The 21,603-nt window shown below is 43.4% G+C and overlaps 1 protein-coding gene across 2 annotated transcripts in view; it reads left to right on the top strand.

The window, feature by feature from the left end:
• The window catches only part of ATP2A2 (ATPase sarcoplasmic/endoplasmic reticulum Ca2+ transporting 2), a 96,924-nt gene that overhangs the window by 43,742 nt on the left and 31,579 nt on the right, over nt 1–21,603 (top strand). For both annotated transcript variants that reach the window (XM_075012701.1, XM_075012700.1), the window contains exons 6-8: nt 12,956–13,036; nt 17,321–17,406; nt 19,107–19,571. In XM_075012701.1, coding sequence (XP_074868802.1) covers nt 12,956–13,036; nt 17,321–17,406; nt 19,107–19,571 — 632 coding nt within the window. The remainder of the gene's footprint in view (nt 1–12,955; nt 13,037–17,320; nt 17,407–19,106; nt 19,572–21,603) is intronic.

Here is a 21,603-nt window from a genome sequence, read left to right as displayed (position 1 = left end):
TCCTGGCCATGTGCGCGATCCGGTCCCCGCCAGTTCCTCTTAACCGCCGTCGGCTGCAGACGGAATCCGACTAGGCTAAGGCCAAATAGCGTATTCAACGGCTTTATCTGTTTTTCTTTCAAAGTTTTTTCAGATACTTAGGCTACTATGAGTTAGCCGGTTGTTGTTATTTTGCAAAAAAAAAAAAAAAAACCAAACAAACCACAACAAACAAACTACGAGCGGGACAGCTTCAGTCCAGTCCCAGTAACAAGTGCCGGAGGCCAGGAGCTACGGCCATCAGCCCTCCTGCTGAGGCAGGCCATCGGACGGGGGAAAACAGCACAAAGAAGGTGCTAAGTACCCACTTAATAAAACTCAAAGACTCACCAACAATGTCCTCTTCAGGCTTTAAAAAATGTGAGTCCTGCCGAGAGGCGATGCCAGTGTCCGATGGGCACAGCCTATGCATAAGGTGCCTGGGGGAGTCCCATGTGGCACAAAAATGCGCCTTCTGTGCAAAATTAACGACAAGAGCACGGAGAGACAGGGAGATGTGCATTAAAATGCTGCTTCTTGATAAGGCCCTCCAGCCAGACGTGCCGGAGCGGCCGCAGCAGGAGGGACCCTCCGGGGCCCTTAAAAGGAAAGCTGCCTCCCTCACTCCATCAGCGCAGAAACGGAGGAAAGTCTCTCCAGCCTGATCCCTGCCGGCAGCAACAGTGAGCGGGACGGGAGGAACACGCAGCCCCCAGCCGCAGCAACAGCTGATCGGCGGCGGCACGGAGAGCCACGTGCAAACGGCTCGGCCTCCGATGATCAGCCAGCCGCCCCGCACCGCAGGCAGGGCAGCGGCTAAACAAGCGCCGGTACCGGCGGCACCGCAGGCAGCGGCACCGACCCTGGCGGAACCGGTGGTGCAGAGCGCGCAGGCGCACAGCCTGCAGGCGCAGAAGGACACCGCACGTGCGGCGCCGCCTTCGAGCATGCCTAGCACGGGGCCGGGATCCCCCGTGCGTCAGGGGGCGGAGTCACCTCCTCCAGGGAGGGGGAAGGCTGCACATAAGAGGAGGCATTGCAGCCCCTCTCCGGACAGGGCTGTGGAGCTGCTTTCTCACAGCCCTCCGCTTACGTTGCAGACTCCAACCAGAAGGCAGGGGTCCCCCCTAGCCTACCCGGAGCCCCCTTCTCCATTTTTTGCAACCAGCCTCATCCTGGATGGCACCACCTTCACCCTTCCTGGGGTTTGAACCACTGGACTATTATGCGAAGTCGCTCTCTCCAGTGTCTCGACGATCTCCCTCCCCCAGACGCAGAGGGTACACACCAAGGGAGTGGTCTAGGTCACTCTCCCAAGAACAGTGCCTATACTGCCATGGTCGCCCCTACCACGCGGGGCATACACACCATCGGCAATCTACTAGGGAAAGATCCCCACAAACTATCTCGTACCCCCGAGGGCAATCGCGACCGGGGACAGAGACTCAAGCATCTCAAGGGGGACTGGTCATGGAACCCCGAGACTTTCCCTCGCAAACCTCTAGCGAGAGGGTGTACCATCACCAGCAGGAACCGGAAGAGTCCAGAGGGATGTACCCCAGCGGTTCCTCACTCTCTTCCCCGGACGAGGCTACGGCCCTGGGGGACGTCCATCCTACGGACGATCTCAAACAGTTTCAGGAGCTGTTTAAGAGGGTGGCCTTCACGCAAGGCATCCAGACAGCAGAGGTGCAAGAGAAACACCATAAGCTCCTCAAAAATTTGAGACCTCCGGCCTCTTCCAGAGTAGCAATACCGCTTGATGAAGCGATCTTAGAGTCCACCACTACGATATGGCGGACCCCTGCAACTATTCCGCCTGTCCAAAAGAGAGCGGATAAGAAATACTTCGTGCCGGCGAAGGGTATGGAGTTCCTGTTTAGCCACCCACAGCCAAACTCCCTGGTGGTGGAGTCCTCGCAACAAAGATCAAAAACATCTCAATTTAAAACAGGGGGAACGGACAAAGATGCCAAGAAGCTAGAGCTGTTCGGCAGAAAGGTCTACTCCTCCTCCACTTTAACGTTGCGAATGGCAAATTACGCAGCGCACTTAGCGAACCATAATTTTGACAACTATTCCAGGTTAACTTCCCTCATGGACTCGCTTCCAGAGGACAAAAAGCCGGTCCTCAAGGCCATAGTGCAAGAAGGCTGCGAGGATGGGAGTTCAGATTGCTTTGGATGTTGCGGACACGGCAGCACGTTCCACAGCAACCGCAGTGGTGATGCGAAGGGAGTCCTGGCTCCAGACCTCGGGTATACCGAGGGATCTGCAGGCGAAGATAGTTGACCTTCCCTTCGACTCGCAGAAGCTGTTTGCTGAATCAACTGACTCGGTCCTTCATTCCAGTAAAGATTCAAGAGCCACACTCAGGACCCTGGGGATTTACACCCCCCCATACACAAAGAAAAGGTACTACCCTCAGCAAAGGCGGTACCGGTACCAGTACCAGCAACAGCGCCCCCAGTATCACAGGGGTTACGAGCAAGGGCGACATCAACAGCACCAGTAGTACAGAACTCCCAGGCGACGCTCACAACAGAGCCGGGCGTCCTCGGGGCGGGGCCAAAGGCCACAAGTTTGACATACAGATCCAGGGCTGCGCCATCACTACCATCGCACACGGTCATCCGAAGCAGCTATTTCACCATCGCCTCCGACCATTCTACGACCAGTGGCAAAGGATCACCACAGACAAATGGGTGCTGGAGATCATAGCCACGGGGTACGCCATCCCCTTCCAGTCGCTCCCACTGTCACGACCTCCACCCAAGCCCCACCTCCAGGAGGCCTCCCAGGTAGCGAGGCTCAGGCAGGAGGTGGACCATCTCATGCTCATAGGGGCGGTGGAAAGAGTGCCGGAGCAACTGCACGGGAAAGGGTTCTACTCCAGGTATTTCCTCACGGAGAAAAAGACAGGAGGCTGGAGGCCCATCTTAGACCTTCGCGGCCTCAACAGGTACCTGCGCAAGCAACGTTTTCGGATGACCACGATCGCCTCCATCCTTACAGCTCTGGACGATGGAGACTGGTTCGCAGCCCTCGATTTACAAGACGCGTACTTCCACATAACCATCCATCCAGCTCACCGGTGATTCCTCCGGTTCATGGTGGGCAACGAACACTTCCAATACAAGGTCCTACCGTTTGGCCTCTCCTCGGCCCCCAGAGTCTTCACCAAGACCTTGGCAGTGGTGTCAGCCTACCTGCACAGACAGGGGGTATTCATTTTCCCGTATCTGGACGACTGCCTGCTCAAAGGGGCCTCGAAAGGAGAGGTTCTGCGCATGATACACGTCACAGCAAACACGTTCTCCTCACTTGGCCTGGTTATCAATCTGGCAAAATCACAAATAGACCCCACACAGGACATAGAGTTCATAGGGGCTCGCATAAACTCGGTTGCAGCGAGAGTATACCTACCAGAGGCTCGCTTTCGAGCCATCGGTTCCCTCGTGCAAGTCATCACCTTCAGCCCTACGGTGCCGGTCTTGACGTGCCTGCAGCTGCTGGGCCACATGGCAGCGGCGACGTTTGTAGTGCAGAACTCCAGGTTACACATGCGCAGCATGCAGCACTGGCTGGCGAGTGTATACAAACGGGCAGTACACACCGTTCACAAGGTGGTGTCGCCCACAGCCGGGGTGCGCAAATCCCTGCAATGGTGGGTAAACCTCAGGAACTTGCTAACAGGGGTACCCTTCCACCAGCCGCAAATATCGGTTTTTCTCACTACAGATGCCTCCCTCATAGGGTGGGGAGCGCACATGGGCGAAGAGGTGACTCAAGGACTGTGGTCACCCACGGAACAGTCGCTACACATCAACGTACTGGAGCTCAGAGCAGTGTTCAACGCCTGCAAACACTTTCGAGACCACATACAAGGCAAAGTCGTCGGGATCAGTACAGACAATACCTCCACCATGTTTTATATAAACAGGCAAGGAGGAGCTCGATCCCGTGCCTTATGCGCGGAAGCAATCCGCTTATGGAACTGGTGCATCGCCCACGATATAATTTTGAAAGCCTCATACTTACCGGGTGCGCACAACGTGAAGGCAGACCAGCTAAGCAGGCGTTTTGCGCTCACACACGAGTGGCAGATCCGTCCCGATCTGCTACGGTCGATTTTCCACGCATGGGGTTTTCCCCAAATAGATCTGTTTGCCACTCAGCACAACAAGCAGTGCCCACGATTCTGCTCCAGGGCAGGACTGGGATGGGGGTCCCTGGGGGACGCGTTCGCGATCCCGTGGGGGGGCCCCCTGCTTTATGCGTTTCCTCCCACAGTGCTGATCCACAAAGTTTTGCAAAAAGCCAGGAGGGAAAGGGCCCGGATGATCCTGATAGTCCCAATGTGGGATCGCCAACAATGGTTCCCCCTACTCCTGCGCATGTCGAACCGTCCACCGATGCCTCTTCCGGTGGCGCCGGATCTGCTCACGCAAGCCCAGGGGTCCGTAGTGCATCCGCACCCCCACAGCCTGCGACTGCAAGCGTGGTTAATCCATGGCTCAGCTCCCTAGAGAGCACATGCACAGTGGCAGTACAACATGTCCTAGAAAGTAGCAGGAGGACTTCCACTAGGAAGACCTACAAACAAAAATGGACTCGCTTCACGGCTTGGTGTTCTACCAAATAGCTGGCCCCCCTTTCGGTGCCTATACCTACAATTCTAGAGTATTTACTGGACCTCAAGAGAGGAGGACTCTCGCTATCCTCGTTAAAGGTCCACCTTGCTGCCATCTCGGCGTTCAGACATGAGGAGGAAGGGCACACGGTGTTCGCCCACCCTATGGTTACCAGGTTGCTCAAAGGGTTGATAAACCTCTACCCCCCTCGGAAACCGATTCCACCTTCGTGGAACTTGGACCTAGTGCTTACCACACTGATGGGACCACCGTTCGAGCCCTTGGCCACGGTTCCCCTCCGCCTCCTTACAATTAAGACGACCTTTCTTCTCGCAATTACGTCAGCTCGTAGGGTGAGCGAGCTCGCGGCAGTCATGGCAACGCCACCCTGCACTGTTTTTTCCAAGGAGGCGGTAACCATACGGCTGCATCCAGCCTTTGTCCCCAAAGTTTCTTCCGAATTTCACATAAACAAACCTATTGTTCTACCCTCGTTTTATCCAAAACCGCATAACTCCAACGAAGAGGCGCGCCTACACCTCCTGGACGTGAGGAGGGCGCTAGCCTTCTACGTAGACAGGACCAAGTCCTTCCGGAAAACGGATAGACTCCTAGTCTCCCTCGCTCCCAAATAGAAAGGAGAGGGTCTCTCCTCGCAGAGAATCTCAAAGCACATTGTATCCTGCATAAAAATGTGCTACGAGCTCAGAAAGACTCCTTTATCGGCCACTCCCAGGGCTCATTCCACCAGGGCGGTGGCGGCATCAACAGCCTTTTTCAAGGGCGTTGCGTTAAAAGACATTTGCAGAGCGGCGACCTGGTCGTCCTACGACACCTTCGCCAAACATTACGCCCTTCACAGGGTATTCCAAGAGGATACCCGTCTCTCTGCAGCGGTCCTCTCGGGGACAAGCTGCACATAATCCGATTACCCACCTCCTATCTTGGGTTACTGCTGGGTAGTCACCTATTGTGGAGCACCCACGGGGACACTCGAAGAAGAAAGAGAAGTTACTCACCGTAGTAACGGTGGTTCTTCGAGATGTGTCCCCGTGGGTGCTCCACTACCTGCCCATCCTCCCCGCTTCGGATCTCTGTTAGTGTTTTGCAGGGGCACCCGAGGCGGTTGGTCGAGGAACTGGCGGGGACCGGATCGCACACGTGGCCAGGAGCGCGCAAGGGAGCGGCGTGCGCCGGCGCATGCGTGGTCCGGCAGAAACTGCTTGGAAGATCCGATCTGCGGCGCCGGGCAAGCCCGTCACCTATTGTGGAGCACCCACGGGGACACATCTCGAAGAACCACCGTTACTACGGTGAGTAACTTCTCTTTTCCTATCCTTCCTTCTCTTAAGGACACAGTGCCTTTTTATATGGCCTCAGAAGCAAGCCCTGTGCTTCCACTCAGACAAGGGCTCCCATTGTCCTTTTCTTGCTTAGCCTCTTCCAGTGGGCTAGCTGTGACTTTGCAACTGAGATTTGGGCCCTCCCTTTGCAAGTGCTCCTGTTTCCTACAGATCCTGCAGGTCTTCCCCATGCCTCCTTCTGGGCTCTTTCCATTTTTAACGTGAGGCTTTTGTTCCCCATTCTCATACAGGTGCATTCTCCCTTCCAACGTCTGTCATCTGCAGGTGTAACATTTGCTTACTAAAAAGGTGTTGCTATTTGCTGAGACATGTAATTCGGCAAGCTCTCCAGGGCCTTCCACAGTCTCTGTTGGGTCCCGTGTACCTGCAGCAGCAGGACCTGAAGCTGCCCTTGCTGCTTCTCGGCCCCGTATTGCTTGGGCTCTGACTTTGGAGTCCGGTCCAGAAGGGCATATAAACCCTCAGCAAAACATGCTTTTGCATATTGTGGCTCCATTATCTTACCACACTTTGTCTCTCAAACCATCTTTCAGATTCCCTTTGTATCAGGGCAGTAGTCAAACTATTGAATCCTTCACTCATTCCCCTTCTCTCAAGGTGACCACATGCTTAAATTCTCTAATGTGTGACAGGGTTTGATTCACAACTTGGCACCTCTTGCTGGCTGTCCTGGGGTTTAGCTCTGTATGCCAGTGTGCCTGCATCTAGTGATCTGTTGCCCTAATAACTTCTGCTCCAGGGACCCACATTGCTCCCAGGGCACTGCATCTTCATGACAGAGCCCTCTGGCTATGCCACACTCTGTGGTGCCCCCTACACCCCATTCTTGGGGGCAATATCGCAGTCTTTCAGTCTGGCCACTTTTTCAGTGTTTAGGGGTGTGTGGGTGGCATAAGCCAGGTCCACCTACTACTCCAAATCCCAGCCCAGGGACTGTGTAGATGGCCACAGTGTGCTGCATCTCCTCTTATTCCTCTTTAGATTTCCATGGGCCGCTTCCCAGTCAACCCAGCATCATCTTTGACCTTGTCTCGGGGACTCAGCCTGTAGATTCCTGCAGTCTGGCAGGTGCTGCCTTTTAATTCCTTGGGTCTCCTCTGCCTGCAGCACTGCTTTGTCCAAGGTGCTTGCTGCCCTCCTGCTGCAAGGGAACCATCCTTCAAGTTCCAGTGAATCACTCACACTAATCTGTATTGCGGTTTTTCTGATTATGGACCTTCCCCAGCCTTGATTGGCTACTCCTATAAGCCCGTATGTGGTTGGCTACTCCTGCGCATCTTCCTAGGGCTCTTTTCATTCTGTGTCCATTGTGGAGCAGAAGCCCCATCATGGTGTCCTGCAGCTGTTTATAGTTGGTGATCTAGCCGTTGTCTGATTTGTGGTTTCAGTCCATTGACTAACTGAAAAAAAAGCTGATTACGAATGTTTGTGGGAGCTCAAATCCTTGCTTCTCAGAGTGGTTCCACAGATTTTGAGATGTGGATAGGGAAGTAGCAACTGAGTGTGCTGTTGTGTCTAGAGAGATACTTACTTTCTAAGATGGCTGATTTGTGGCATCTTTATATTGTTAGTTGCATATATCTTTTAGTTGGTCTTTAAACAACACCCAAAGATCTGTGGGGTGAAAGGCTGGACAACTTCGTTGGCATATTGCGGTAAAATCCGAGGACCTGATTTGAGCATGTTTCTATGTAATAATGCTGTGGTCTTCAACCAGTATGGGCTTGCTTGAAAATGATGGGATGTCCCCCTTTGACTTATATAATATGGGATAGCGGCCTATATCAAAAGTACCTCGATATTAAAATTGATCATAGTTGTTACTGTTTATAGAATGCCAAAACTTTTGCCTTCTAGAAAAAGTCCCTTCTCTGTGACTTCAGAATCAGATCTCAAGCCTGCAAACATTTGCATAACTTGAAACATGGGAATAGTCCCACTGACGGTAATATTTAGAGGCGTTTAACTGTTTGCAGGACTAGGCCCAAATTAATCAATCTCTGCACCATCAAAACAAAAGAAGAGATGAAGGTGAGATGCAAAACAAAATAGGTAAGCTGAAAACCAGTTTTAAACTTGAGAGTAAAATACAGCAAAAGTGAAATAGATGGCTCTAGAAAGAAGTAAACTATGAGAAGATTATTGGAAACAGTCTTGCCTTAAGTTAAATAGTAATTTCAGGTACTTAATAGTTAGAACAAGTTTCTGATTAAAGATCTAGGATTGACACATCTGATGGAATCAATGGAATAGGAATTAAACTTGACTCAAAAGTTTCATATTTAAATCTGCATATCCTAAACTGCCCACTTCTGTTCGAAATAAACTTCTTCGTACACACAAACATGAATTTAGAGCAGCACTTAAGCCAGCTATTATGTTTAATGATATATTTTTAAAATTTAATTTCTTTATTATACATCAGGATTTATATTGAAACTTTGCTGAAAAGTATTCCATTTTTTGTGGCACAAAGAGGAATAAAATCTTTTGAGTGAAAGACTGCAGAATTAGTCCCATATTTAAATTGGAGGGGCTGCTTGTATGAGGCAGGAAAGCAAGAGTTGGCCCAAGCATTGCACAAATCATGGCATTGTCCGGAACTATCTAGGTAGCTTTTCAGCCCTCTGGAGATGAAGGTATTGTAATCCTACAATCTGTTTTTGGAATTGAAAATCACAAAATTGTAATTCTGATTTCCCCACCCCTTATACCCTGGGGAAGTATAATTAAGTTAAAATATTAATAGTTTTAGATTTTGGGGGAACTGTAGTGGAATTGCTCTTTCAAATACAAAGCCCAGTCATTTTTGTCCTCTCACTTTGTGGCAGTTTGTAGCAGACAATTTGTTCCAAGTAGTTTAGGGTTTGGCTTGCTTCAGACCTACTTTGTGGCCTACTGATATATCTTCGTCCTTCTGAAATACTTTCATGGCTTCTGTGGATGATTTGAAGCTATCTAATATTAAAACTCTTTTCTATCTTGAATAAGATAGATGAAGAAAACCACTAATGACTTTGAGGCATTGGCTACGTCTACACATGCCCCTCCCTTTTGGAAGGGGCATGTAAATGAAATGGGTTGAAAAATACTAATGAGGTACTGATACGAATATTCGGTGCCTTGTTTGCACAATGCCAGCTACCTGGAGCATCGAAAGTGTGGTTTCAGATTGCAAACTAGCTGTGTAGATGGGGTTTCTTTGAAAGGAAACCCCAGTTTGGAAAGCACCCTTCCCAGTTATCATGAAAAGGTTTTGCATTAGTATCCTTGTGCAGATTGGTGTGCAAACCTTGATTTTTTTTTTTTTTTTCTTTGCTGAAAGTGTGAATGGGTAAGTGGGAAATGCAGTCTTTAACTTGTTGGATGCTGCTATCAGATTAATTTTGTGTAAATTGTATTTGCAAATGTGACTGGTTTTAAATCTTGTTGCATTTTAAACTACTTCTGCTTGTACCTGAAACTCCTTCATGTTACAGGCCATGCTGATAGTTTTGAATAGAGGGAAGATGATATACATATCTCATAGAACTGGAAGGGACCTCAAGAGGTCATTGAATCCAGACCTCTGTCCCTGGAGGAGCATAAGTGGTTTTCAGCTATCACAGTTTCACAAGAGGAGAAGGCACAGGATTAGGCATTGAAGTACTGAGTTTTAATGCATACTCTGCCACTACTGGGCCGTGGCCTGCAGCAGGTCTCTTTGTCTCCATTTTCCTGTCTGTAAAATGGGAATAATACTTGCTTCCCTATCCCACGTGAATATGTGTGGTGCAGGATTTTCAATAGCTCTTTGCAGATGTAAATTCTATTTATTTTTAAAAGCTTAGTTGTTAGCCACCTAGAAAAGCTTGTGCGCTAAAGAGAGACTTACAGTACTAGGTTGCGAATATGCAGGAGGAAACATAATGCTCCTGAATCTAAGTGGTTACTGAAATGTCAAATCTATGTACTCTATTGTGGCACTAGTACGACCTCACTATTTGTGTACGTGGTGTCTGTCTTAAATTGTTCGTTTGAGCATTCTAGCAAACTATAGAACAATGAAATGTTAACTTGGTCACAGTACCTTTTGCCTAAAACAATTGTTGGTGACTAGAAGTAAATATTTATTTCATGGACTGGCAGTCACTGGGTATCGTTTAATCTAGCAGATCAAAGCTCTAACTTGAAGTTGAAATTTCATCAACTTTGTTTTCTGTGACTTTTGCTGAACACTTTCTAGAATTTCAGAAGTAGTAAATGAAGACACTTCCTTGAGTATACTTCCCTAAATGTGCTGGTTATTTAAGTGCTGCTTTAGGTAGGTGCATGTACACAAAGTCATTGTAAAGTTCCTGGTAAAGCAGTTTCTTCTAATACAGGTTGAAGCTTTCTTATCTAGCACATTGGGGACCTGGCCCAAGCCAGATGAGAGAATTTTCCAAACCACGGGAAGTCACCTTCCCTCAGACCCCCGCTCCAGCTGGTTCTTTACTGACCGCAGGTCCTGGCAGCTGGGTCTTGGCCACTGTTCACCATGGCTCCCTACCACCCACAGATCCCGGAAGCCTGCAGCTGTTCACAGCCACTAACCCCAGCTTCCCACATCTCCCCCATGCCCTCGTATGTCTCCCTACACCCCAGCAGCTGACATCAGGCACAGACTTCTGGGACCCACAGGCAGCGGGGAGCATGGGCCAGCATCTGACAGCAGGTGCAGGCTGCTGGGCCCGTGGGTTGCCAGATGAAGAATGTTGCCAGATAAGAGAATTCCAGTTAAGGGAGGCAGAACCTGTATAGCTTTGTTAAATGTGTTGCTATGTTTTAGATACTAGTAGATGCTCAGCTGTTGAAAGTACAGCAACAGTGTACACACACAGATTGACAAGACCTGTACCACATTGTACTGAGGTATTAGCCTTCTCTTGTGAAATTGTGATAGCTGAAAACCAGCTGCTATCATATGTCTACATATAAACCTCCTCACGACATCCAGAGAACATATTCAAATAGCTTTCCCATTTTTGGCCTCAGTTATTGTTTGTCTAGTGCTATTTTCTCTCACTGCTCAAGGGCACTGTAGCTTAGATTAGTTTTCACATTCAGTAATGGTACGAAATGGAACATGAACTTAGCTGTTTATTGGCTTTTTTCATATACACAGATGTGATGGGCCTTTTGCAAATTAATGGCAGTCTTTTATGTTTGTCACCTGAAAGAAGAATTTGCTAACTAGCACTATTTTTATCTTTGTGAGCCTTCATGAATAGGGCCCAAAATTCATTTTTAATTGGCTTTTTACAGTTAAAAATAGTGTGTATTTAATTCTCAGATCCCATCTCTCTCCTCCATGGCATTTCTGCTTATTAACTGGAGTACATGAAGATTTTAACACTCATACTGGCTTGCTTACACTGTTACTCTTATGTGCACTATTGCTGCTAGTTGCATAAGCAGTTCCTGTAGGAATTGCAGCTTGCTTTTTACTGCAGGGATATATTGGAGAGGGAATGTTGTAATACATTCACTGGCAAGATCAGTTCTTACAAGTTAGTAAGCAAAACATTCAGATTCTTTGTTTCTTTCAGAACATGTATGCTTTATTTCATAATAATTGACACTGGAGACTTTCCGCATTAAGAATAGCAATGGACCTTTGTACAGAAGTTATACTTGTCCATTTAGAAATTTTTAACTGCAGTATATAAAGAGAGGTACAGAAATGTGAATTAGAATAACGAGTTTCAGCAGGTTTGTCTCCACAAACCAGTTTCTTGGGCTAAGTCTCACAGTGGTGGTGATGACAGCAGCAGTTCATTTTTTCTTTGTCTCAAAAACGAGGACTAATATTCCCCTTGAGTTCCCTCTTATCCTGCATTTGGGATTTAGAAATCCAGTGAACATACTGGGGGGGTCAGAGGGGAAAACCTGATTAAGATGCAGGAAAATAGCCAGCTACATAGTTCTGGTTGGGCACATGCTTACTACTGTCTGGCATCTTTTCTACTGATTGTTCTCTTCAGCTACATTTTTAGAAAACTGTTCCTAGCATTGAATGGAAAGGGCTTTTTCAAATGTCTTCCTTAATATCTAGTAGGTAGAACATGCGTCAGTCCGAGGACAGAAAATACCTCATGTGAATGTCATCATAATTCACAAATGGGGGTTCAGAACTTGGTATCTTGTTGGTTAGCAGATCCTATTGGTTTTGAGGGTATGGGAAAATTTAAATAATTTTATATTCAGATTTCAAAAAAACTAGGTTGAAGCTTTATGGGAACTCTTTTAAAATATAGCATTAAACTTGCAGTGGCTAGCATGTTTCCTGAAAGTGCAGAATGCTCACAATTGGCCCATAACAAGGGGGTACTATAGTCTTTTTGTAGTTAAAAAAATTTTTTGATAACTTTTTGAAAATTCTCTGTATATTTTCCCATAGTTGAAGACTAAGTTTAGCTATTTCATTTGTGCAAAATATATTGCATAAGCATAGGATTTCTAAAGAGGGGAAGGTCAGCCAGAAACCAATATTGGTGCCTGGAAACCACAGTAGTTTGTGGAGTTTTTTGTTACCAGGAAAAGCTTTGAAATGTGTATTCTCCAATTGCTTTTAGAATTCATTCAGCTTCTAGTAGACCATGTTCAGTCTAAGCTATCTCCAGGTGATCTGAGAAGTAACTTAATGGAAACATAAATTTCTTTTCCTTTTTTTTTTCCTCAGAAACTTGTATCAGACTTCTTTATTAGTGCTTATACAGGTCCTGAATTATTTTAGCAGCTCAAAGTGAATTTTATAACATGTTTGTAAAGAATATTGTAACTTACTACTAACGTTTCCTGAACACTTACGTGGAAGTTACTCAGTAAATACCCAAAAAGTCAATGATATAGCATGAAGACTTGTAAATCAATACTGAATAACTTAATTCTCTAACTTTTTTGTTTTTGAATCCACAGTTGGTGACAAAGTTCCTGCTGATATAAGAATTACTTCTATCAAATCAACAACTCTAAGAGTGGACCAGTCAATTCTGACAGGTAAGCTGTGTAATTTTTGAGTTATGTACACAAGTGTTTGGAAGTGGTTTTCATTTACTGTTTATTTGAAGAGTCCACTGGAAACAAGGCCCAAGTTGCTTAAATAACGTGGTGTGCTTGGTGACTGTATAATAATGGCTAATGGTCCTGTTGAATGTTATGATCTTGCAATTTTATATTGCAATGATGAACATATGCTATTAAACACTTGGCTATATAGGCTCCACCGGTGGGAGACCAATGAGTTTTCTTTTTGGGGTTTTGAAGTTTTATTGAGATTCTTAGTGGATATGCTATAGAGCAATGAACAACATCAGAGAATACCAGAACTTGGCCAATTGATCTGTGACCAATGATCTATTAAAAATATTAAGTATTGGGTTGTGATAGCAATTGCTTTGTGCAGATGCAAAACCTATAGACGCTCTTCTACTGCTAAAATGATCAACCCTCCCAATACACCTTTCACAATCCATAGGTCTTACACCTTCTTATCACAACATGTGATGTACCTCATTCAGAGCACTAAATGCCCCAATACATCTATGTGGCTGAAGCCAGACAACCACTATACTCTCAAATGAACTCGCATTGTAAAATTTTAAGACAAAAAATCCCAACACCCTTGGATGAAACATTTCTCAGAAACTGGTCTCTCTCTCTATCTAACCTGTTCTCAAAAGAAACCACAACACTTCTAAAAGACAAACCTGGAATTTTAAATTCATAACTGGGCTAGGCACTAAAAAATCATGGACTGAACACAGACACTGTGTTTAGGGGTTATTACAACAATCTTTAATCCATAATGACCCTCTAACACATTTTCCTCTGGAGGAGTGTTTAATATGTCATAACCTTGAATGATTCAATTAAGTCTGTTAACTGCTTACGCTAAACAATCAGTTCAAGCCTTCTGTTTAGCAGGGTTGCTTCTCTGTTACTATGAGTGAGGGATTCCTGGACTTGAAGAAAAGTTCAGTGTAAGCTTAAAAGCTTTTGTCTCTGTTCAACAGAGTTGGTCCAACAAAAATTATTCAATCACTTACCTTGTTTAACTAGCAATTGCTTGCTCTTTATGGAATTCACTCAGTTTGAACAATCAAACTTTATATCTGGGCAATATACAGAAAATGCAACAATTTTTTTTTAAAGTTATGGAAGCTCACATTAAATAAAGTACATTAAGGAACATGTGACACTGTAGTACTCAAGTCTACCAATTACCAGTTTTTCCTTTTTATAAAAGCACATTCAAATTAATTTTTGTTTAACTTTAGGGGGCCTGTTTTGTCTATGGTTTTAACAAAATTCTTATTTAGTTTATGATAGCAAGCAGAAAAATTTGGTCAAACTCCCTAAGGTATGATGACCCTATCACTTGTTTACATATCTCCCTCTTTTCATGGCTCCAGTGTGCTCAAAACCCTTTGTTTGAGGTGGGAGGCAGTTTACATAACTTTTAAGACCTTGTTATCCAGACTAACCTAGGACAATGAAATGTAGAAACTGCGGTTTAATAGAGCCTTTTCTTTAATTTCTCTTGAAGAAATCCTTATATTAAATGTTCCAATAAAAATGAAATTTTCTATCTGGATGAATGTTGGACTACTAAGCTTATTTTCGTTTGTTTACTTTTTTGTTAAACCTTACATAATGCCCTATAATCTGCTATTAAGATGCCCCTGAAATCCAGATATTATACCCTCTACCTCCTGAGGCTTCCAATAAGCCAGACTTCATCTTTAAATAGCAGGTAACTCACCAGATGTAACAGCAACATATGGCCTTTATGCAAAACTGACCTTGTAAAGAAGTGCATTCAGCTACATGTAGATTTCAAGAACATATTGTTCTGCTAAGGACACTCTCTCTTTTTTTCATCCAAACCCCCTACTTCTTACAGATTGCATCTGTGCTCTCCTAAGCCTGTTTTAAAATACCTGAAAGCATATAAATTCTAATCTACAGCTGTTGTGGATTCATTTTAAAGGGAAAAAAGCAAGTAAAGGAGAAAGGAATTTTAGGGTGTTTGTTTCTGGAAGATGTCTAGACATCTGGACGTGAGCTCCACTTGTGTATAGTTCTTTCAGAGGCATATAAAAATGATTGGGTTGTCTTCTCTCAATCAGTGAATGATTAGTCAAATTAATGGTCTTTTTTGTTTTTGTTTGTGTTGATTTCTGTTTTACCATGTTATAAACCTAATGTCCCTTTTTAATCCTTCCCAGCATTCAGAGTTTCACTATCTAGTCCAGTGAGGCTATAATGGACTTTCTAGAGAAAAGCCTTTCCCTCCCCACTTGCAGTAAAGATGACAGACTCTTGACTAGCATTGGGCAGCCTCTTTGTTGCAAGTGAAACCCCTTAAAGTGGGGAGGGAAAGGGGGAAGACCCATCCAGGAATATAAATGTAACCTATCAGTTGTCAACCTTTTCCTCTTCACTGTCCCCTTCCACTTACCTACTCTGTATGTATTTTAGAATTTTGTCTGTGTTTATGCTAAGCAATCTGTCATTGGTGCTCTCCAACAGATGAAGGAATATCTTTGACTCTCCTTACAAGACACTGAAATCTGTTCCTCTTGATTATCAGTACCCAAATGTTAATACTAAAGTAATCCAATAATTGACCATAAATAGAAACCTGAAATTAACATTTTCCTTATAACTTGAATATAGTAATAAAAAAGTGACTCAAACCATTTGCTCATCAAAGCCTGAAGGCAAGAGACCATAAGAAGCTTGTCATTTTTAAAATCTTAAGGAAGCAAGCTTTTAATTTCTGCATTGATTAGATTATTTTGTTTTACATCTTTAAACCTTTGATCAACAGTTCTCCTATTGATTTTAATGTGGCACAATCATGCTAAAATTTGTTACTTACAGAACAGGACCCTTTCTATTACTAGTTGAATATGTTTTGTAGAAGTCCACATTCATGTTTCAGCATTTGTATTTTTGTTTGGAGGAAACGGTTTAATTTTACCAACTGAAGAAGCAAATTTCATAGTCTGCTATTGTCACGTATCAATGAATAGTGTAGATTCATGTCCAGTGATAAAGCAATGATAAGATCAAATTCTGTAATCATAAGAGTGGCCATCCTAGCTCAGACCAAAGGTCCCCCCAGCCCTGTATTCTGTCTTCTGAGTGACAAGTAGCTGGAGCCAGACCAGGCAATCATCAAGTGATCCATCCTCTTACCTATTTGTGGTTTCTGGCAAACCAAGGGTAGGGATACCAATCTTGCCCATCCTGGCTAATTGCCATTGATGGACCTATCCTCCATGAACTTACCTAGTTCCCTTTTTTTTTTTTTTTTTTTTTTTTTTTTTTCTTTTTTTGAATGATCTTGTGGTCTTTGCCTTCACAGCATCCTCTGGAGTTGACTGTGTGTTTTCAAAAGAACTTCCTTTGGTTTTAAACCTGTTGCCTCCTAATTTCATTTGGTGATCCCTAATTCTGTTATGGGAAGGTGTAAATAACTCTCTTCTTTATTCACTTTCTCCACGCCAGTCATGATTTTGTAGACCTCTGTCATATTCCCACCCCTTAGGCATGTCTTTTTCCTAGCTGAAACAATAACATGATGATCACTTATCACTTTTAAAATTTATGGAGGCAGCAAAAGTATACACAGTTCCACATTACAGTAAATGCATCATAGCAAATGGTTTAAATTTGTTCACTGCCTTTTGAAAAGCAAAAATATATCTTTGTGTATGCCTCTGTTAACTGTATTAGCCTAGTTGTACTATTGACATCTGGTGTTCTAGAAATGGCTTAAAGATATCACTATCACTTGTATGTCTAATAAAACTAGTGGTATATTCTTCCAGTTCTAGTATACAACAGCAGCAGCGTGGAAACTGGAGCAGGAGTCCCCTGGCTGCCCACCAGCAGTGCAGGATGTGGCTGGGAGTCCCTGGGGGAGCGGGATGCTGGGGCCACAGCAGCCACCAGAAGCACAGGCTGGCTGGGGCCAGAAGCCCTGGACTATCCCCAGTGTGGCAAATTCTCTCTCTTGTTCAGAACCCATCAGGTCTTGACCGTGCTGGACCTGGGAGGCTAAAAAACTGTCAGCCTTAAAAGAGACAGGAAGAGGGACTATGGAAACAATTAACTATTGAAATGCTATAAGGAAAGGTATAAGCAAGTGCCATGACACAAGAGAAATGCAATTTTGAGGAGTATAAGTTTTTACTCTATTTTCTAATAGATCAGTTTGTGTAATTTTAACTTCACTTGTAAACTCCTGTTAACAGTTTAACCTTTATTTAGGTGAGTCTGTGTCTGTTATCAAGCATACTGATCCTGTGCCTGATCCTCGTGCTGTGAACCAAGACAAGAAGAACATGCTCTTTTCTGTAAGTAATGAAGTTGAGTTAGTGATTTACAGCAAAATAAATTTTAGCAAATGAACACTTGTGGAGGCTTTTAAGTCTTAGAATTTTCCAGGTTAAATAACTCTATATTGACAGGATATGCATACTGCCTTGCTGAACTCTTCTGAAACATAAACTGCTGAAAGGAAATACTATCTTGTTTTGTTAAAGCAAATCCTTAAGGGTAGGGTTCCCAATTCAGATAAAATAGACAATTTTTAACTTTCTTTGGTGCTGAAACTTGAATATATTCTAGAAAAACACTTTTTAAGAAAGTTTCGCCAGCACATGCAAACAATTTCTGAAACCTATGTCTCATCACCTAAGAACTACCAGTATTTTGTGAAGAGGAATGATTCGAATTTCACTTCCCTAATTTGATTGTGTCCAAATATGCAGTGAGAACTGTAAACTTAATTTTAGTCTATCTACTGTTTATACAAAAGGAAACAAAAATTTGAATTCTTTAGGTTGCTTAATTATTGAAATAATAAACGAATGATAGTAGGTCATTGATAGACTTTGCTTTTAAAGGTCTTATTCTGTCATTGTTATTCATACATTCATGAGGGCAACTGTTGTGCTCTGGAACATTCACTGTATATACAAACTGGCAGAATTGGGCTTATAGTTGACAAAACATAAAATTCTTTCTCTGGTTTAAGGGTGAAAGCTATCATGGCTGTAAGCCCCGTGATTTGAGTGGAGTGGTGCCTGCTTACCTAAGGACTCATTTTGGATATAAGTCATAGAAGAATTTTGTCATGCTGTATGTTAATTCATCTCCATTGACCCATTCCTTGTAGAGGTGATGCTGTAAACATTAACTCTTAACATTTTCACCCTGTGTATTTCCAATACTATACTGCATGAGCTAGAGCTCACATTTACATAATGGTGATAGCAGTTAAGGTTTGTAGTAGTCTTTATTCATAGCTGGCAGGCTGTTTTCACTGCTCTGAATTTAAAGCATTGGAGAATCTAGCTTAATTTTACTAGCAACTTGTGTAGAGATGAGCAGTGAACAGTTTTAAAAATGAGAAAAACAGCTGTATTTCAAACTGATAGCAGCATTATATGTACAAGACAAACACACAATACTCTGCATTTTTCTTCCCCTGCAGAAGCTCTCTTGGATTTGATGTTACTTTACTAAAAACAGATACAGCTGTTAACAGAAAGCTCCTTGACTACACAGGACGTTAGGTTTATTTTTGCTTCAAGCTTAAATGAAAATCTGCAACTTTTTAAAAATTCTGCTTACTAGGAAAATTGTTGCATAAACTTGAACAATTTTTAATTGCAATAGTTTCATGTATTTTCCTTTTGTATTGGGTTAACTTTTTTTTTACTATAATCATATAAAAAGTAACATTTAAATATATAAAAATATGTAAGGCTGTGTGTGCCCCTTTAAAGACTAATGTATATCTCCTTACTGACCTCACAAAGAATGGCTGTCAAAATAGAATCCAAAATAACTTAACAAGAACTGATAAGTGAAGTATGTGAACCACATGAGCATTGCATCTTAAATTAGCCAAAATCAGAACAAACTTTCAAATAGAACTTAGTGTCTTAGTAGAAAATGTTATCTGTGAAATCTGGTTTGTAATAGACCTACTTCATTGTTGCCACAGAACAACTTATCAAGCTTTTCGCTCCTTTCAATTCAATTTTAGGGTACTAATATTGCTGCTGGTAAAGCTATGGGAGTGGTGGTAGCAACAGGAGTGAACACTGAAATTGGGAAGATTCGTGATGAGATGGTGGCTACTGAACAAGAGAGAACACCACTCCAACAGAAACTGGATGAGTTTGGAGAGCAGCTGTCCAAAGTCATCTCACTTATTTGCATTGCTGTCTGGATAATCAACATAGGTCACTTCAATGATCCAGTTCATGGTGGCTCGTGGATACGAGGTGCTATCTACTACTTTAAAATTGCTGTTGCTCTCGCCGTTGCTGCTATCCCAGAGGGTCTGCCTGCTGTTATTACCACATGCTTGGCCCTAGGAACCCGCAGAATGGCCAAGAAGAATGCTATTGTTAGAAGTCTGCCATCTGTTGAAACGTTGGGTTGCACATCGGTTATTTGTTCTGACAAGACTGGTACTCTCACAACTAACCAGATGTCAGTTTGCAGGGTATGGTAAAGATTATGAAGTTTTGAATATTTTTCTGCAGTCTTTGGTATATGCTGTTAGTGTTTCTGATTTACTTCATACCAGACATCATTGCTCCCAACTCTGCACTGACACTAAGTGTCCACTTTATTAGATAGACAAAATGAAGAGAGGAAAGGGTCAGCCTTGGTGGGAGTATGACCAAATTACAGCAACTTTCATGTCCTATTACACCGTGTCCTTTTGTTTCAGGTCTGTAATTCATCCTCTTTTTTTCTTACTGAATTGTCTGCCCTACCAAAAATGGGATCTGTAACTCACCACTATTGCAGCTCCAAAGTTGGGAGTTCTAGTATTATAGATGAGGCTTAGGTGGGTGCAGGAGTTTCACCACCATATTGCATCAGATCCTGTGAAAATGCGTACTTCCCTCTGTTTTATTCTATCTTGTCTAGTTTTATGAGATTTCATATCCCTGCAGTATTTCAAGTACACTGTATTGCAATATTCATTTGATAGTCCAGAGTTTGAGCTCAGATGCCTTCAGCTATGAAAATAATCATGCATTGATTCATTTGCCTGTGTCATTTGATGCTAGGCATAGCAGAGTAAAGCAGCTGACTGATTTTTGTTCTTCAAAAAATAGTTTTAAAGTAGTATACTATTTAGGCTGCATATTCATTTTCGAATCTTTTGTACAGCCCTGCCACTTGGAATTCTGAACAGAAATTTATTGGAAAGTTTTTCCATTTTGATACATTTCTGACCCCATATCTTGAAAGGTAGTTAAGTGATTATCAGATGTCAAGCCCCTATGCTGGCTGTATTATGTGATCTCCAAATACTTGTCAAAGTTAACAGTATCGGTCCAGAATTTTTAAACGTATAAATGTGCCACTGAGGATTCGAAGAACCTCTTCCCTCCCAAAAAAGCCCTGAAACTCTTAAACATGGTTTTTGTTCTCTCATTTAATTAATTGCAAGCTTTTCTTCCTTTTTAACCAGATTGCTGGTCTTACACAGAGTTAAGTATTGTAGTATTTATACCTAAAAGATAAAGCAGCTGCTCATTAGTATTCCGGAGGAGATTACTTGCAGTGGTATTGCATAACTGCCCTAGCCTTCATAGCAATCATTTCATTACTTAGATGCCAAAAAGCAGAGCACTTCCTATAAAGATTTTAATGCACTACTAGTCCTTTTTTATGTCTAGAGGGCTAAGAGTTTTGGATCTTATGTACCATGATCAATTTGTGTTTTCAGAGGAGTCAGAATCACTAAATTTTTTACAAGTGAAACTTGTCTACAATAAGTGTGTTGAACAAGTAGTACAGCTAGGTCAGACTTTACTTATGGAGGCACTGCGCATAGGTTTTCAAGAAGCCTTTTCAGTGGTAGTTCCACATGAAATTTTTATCTGCTGTGTGTTGTTGCTGAATTTATAGCCTGTACAAGTTTGTAGGACTTTGAAGGTTTGTCTGACAAAAGTTAGACATGTAGTACTGTCTTTACAGCCTGATGCCACTTCAAATTTTTTTACCCTCCATGTGCATCTTTGACCAGAATGTAATGGAAGTGTTATCATCTCTTCAGATTGACCTGGAGGTCGGGGAAGTGTCTGCTTCCCTCAAATACTAGTTTTATTCTGTAGTTCAGAAACGTATGTTCCAATATATGTTGCCTTCCAATAGAATAATAGACTGGAAACCAATTTCTTCAATAAAAAATGAAGATGGGAATACTCTTACTCAAAGGCTGGAAGGAAAGGATCACTTCCCATGAGTCAGACACTGCCTAAATTCTCTGTCTCTCATACTTAGAAGCAGACTTTTGCTGCTCTGGAGTTCTGTAGAGATAAATGCAGTGTGATCTTCAAACTGATTTGTTTTTCTTGACTTGGGACTCCTGTGCTTGTTAACAATAACAGAATATGGATTTCTGGATTTATATATCTGAAGCATAGGAACATATGTTCAGAAGGATCTTCTAATAGAACTCAAATTCCCATCACCTGGGCACATGACTAGGTCAAGCAGTTGGTTTAGTCAGTTAC

Source organism: Carettochelys insculpta, chromosome 18 (genome assembly GCF_033958435.1).
Source record: "Carettochelys insculpta isolate YL-2023 chromosome 18, ASM3395843v1, whole genome shotgun sequence".
In the NCBI taxonomy this organism is placed as follows: Eukaryota; Metazoa; Chordata; order Testudines; family Carettochelyidae; genus Carettochelys; species Carettochelys insculpta.
This window is presented reverse-complemented; position numbering and strand designations above follow the sequence as displayed.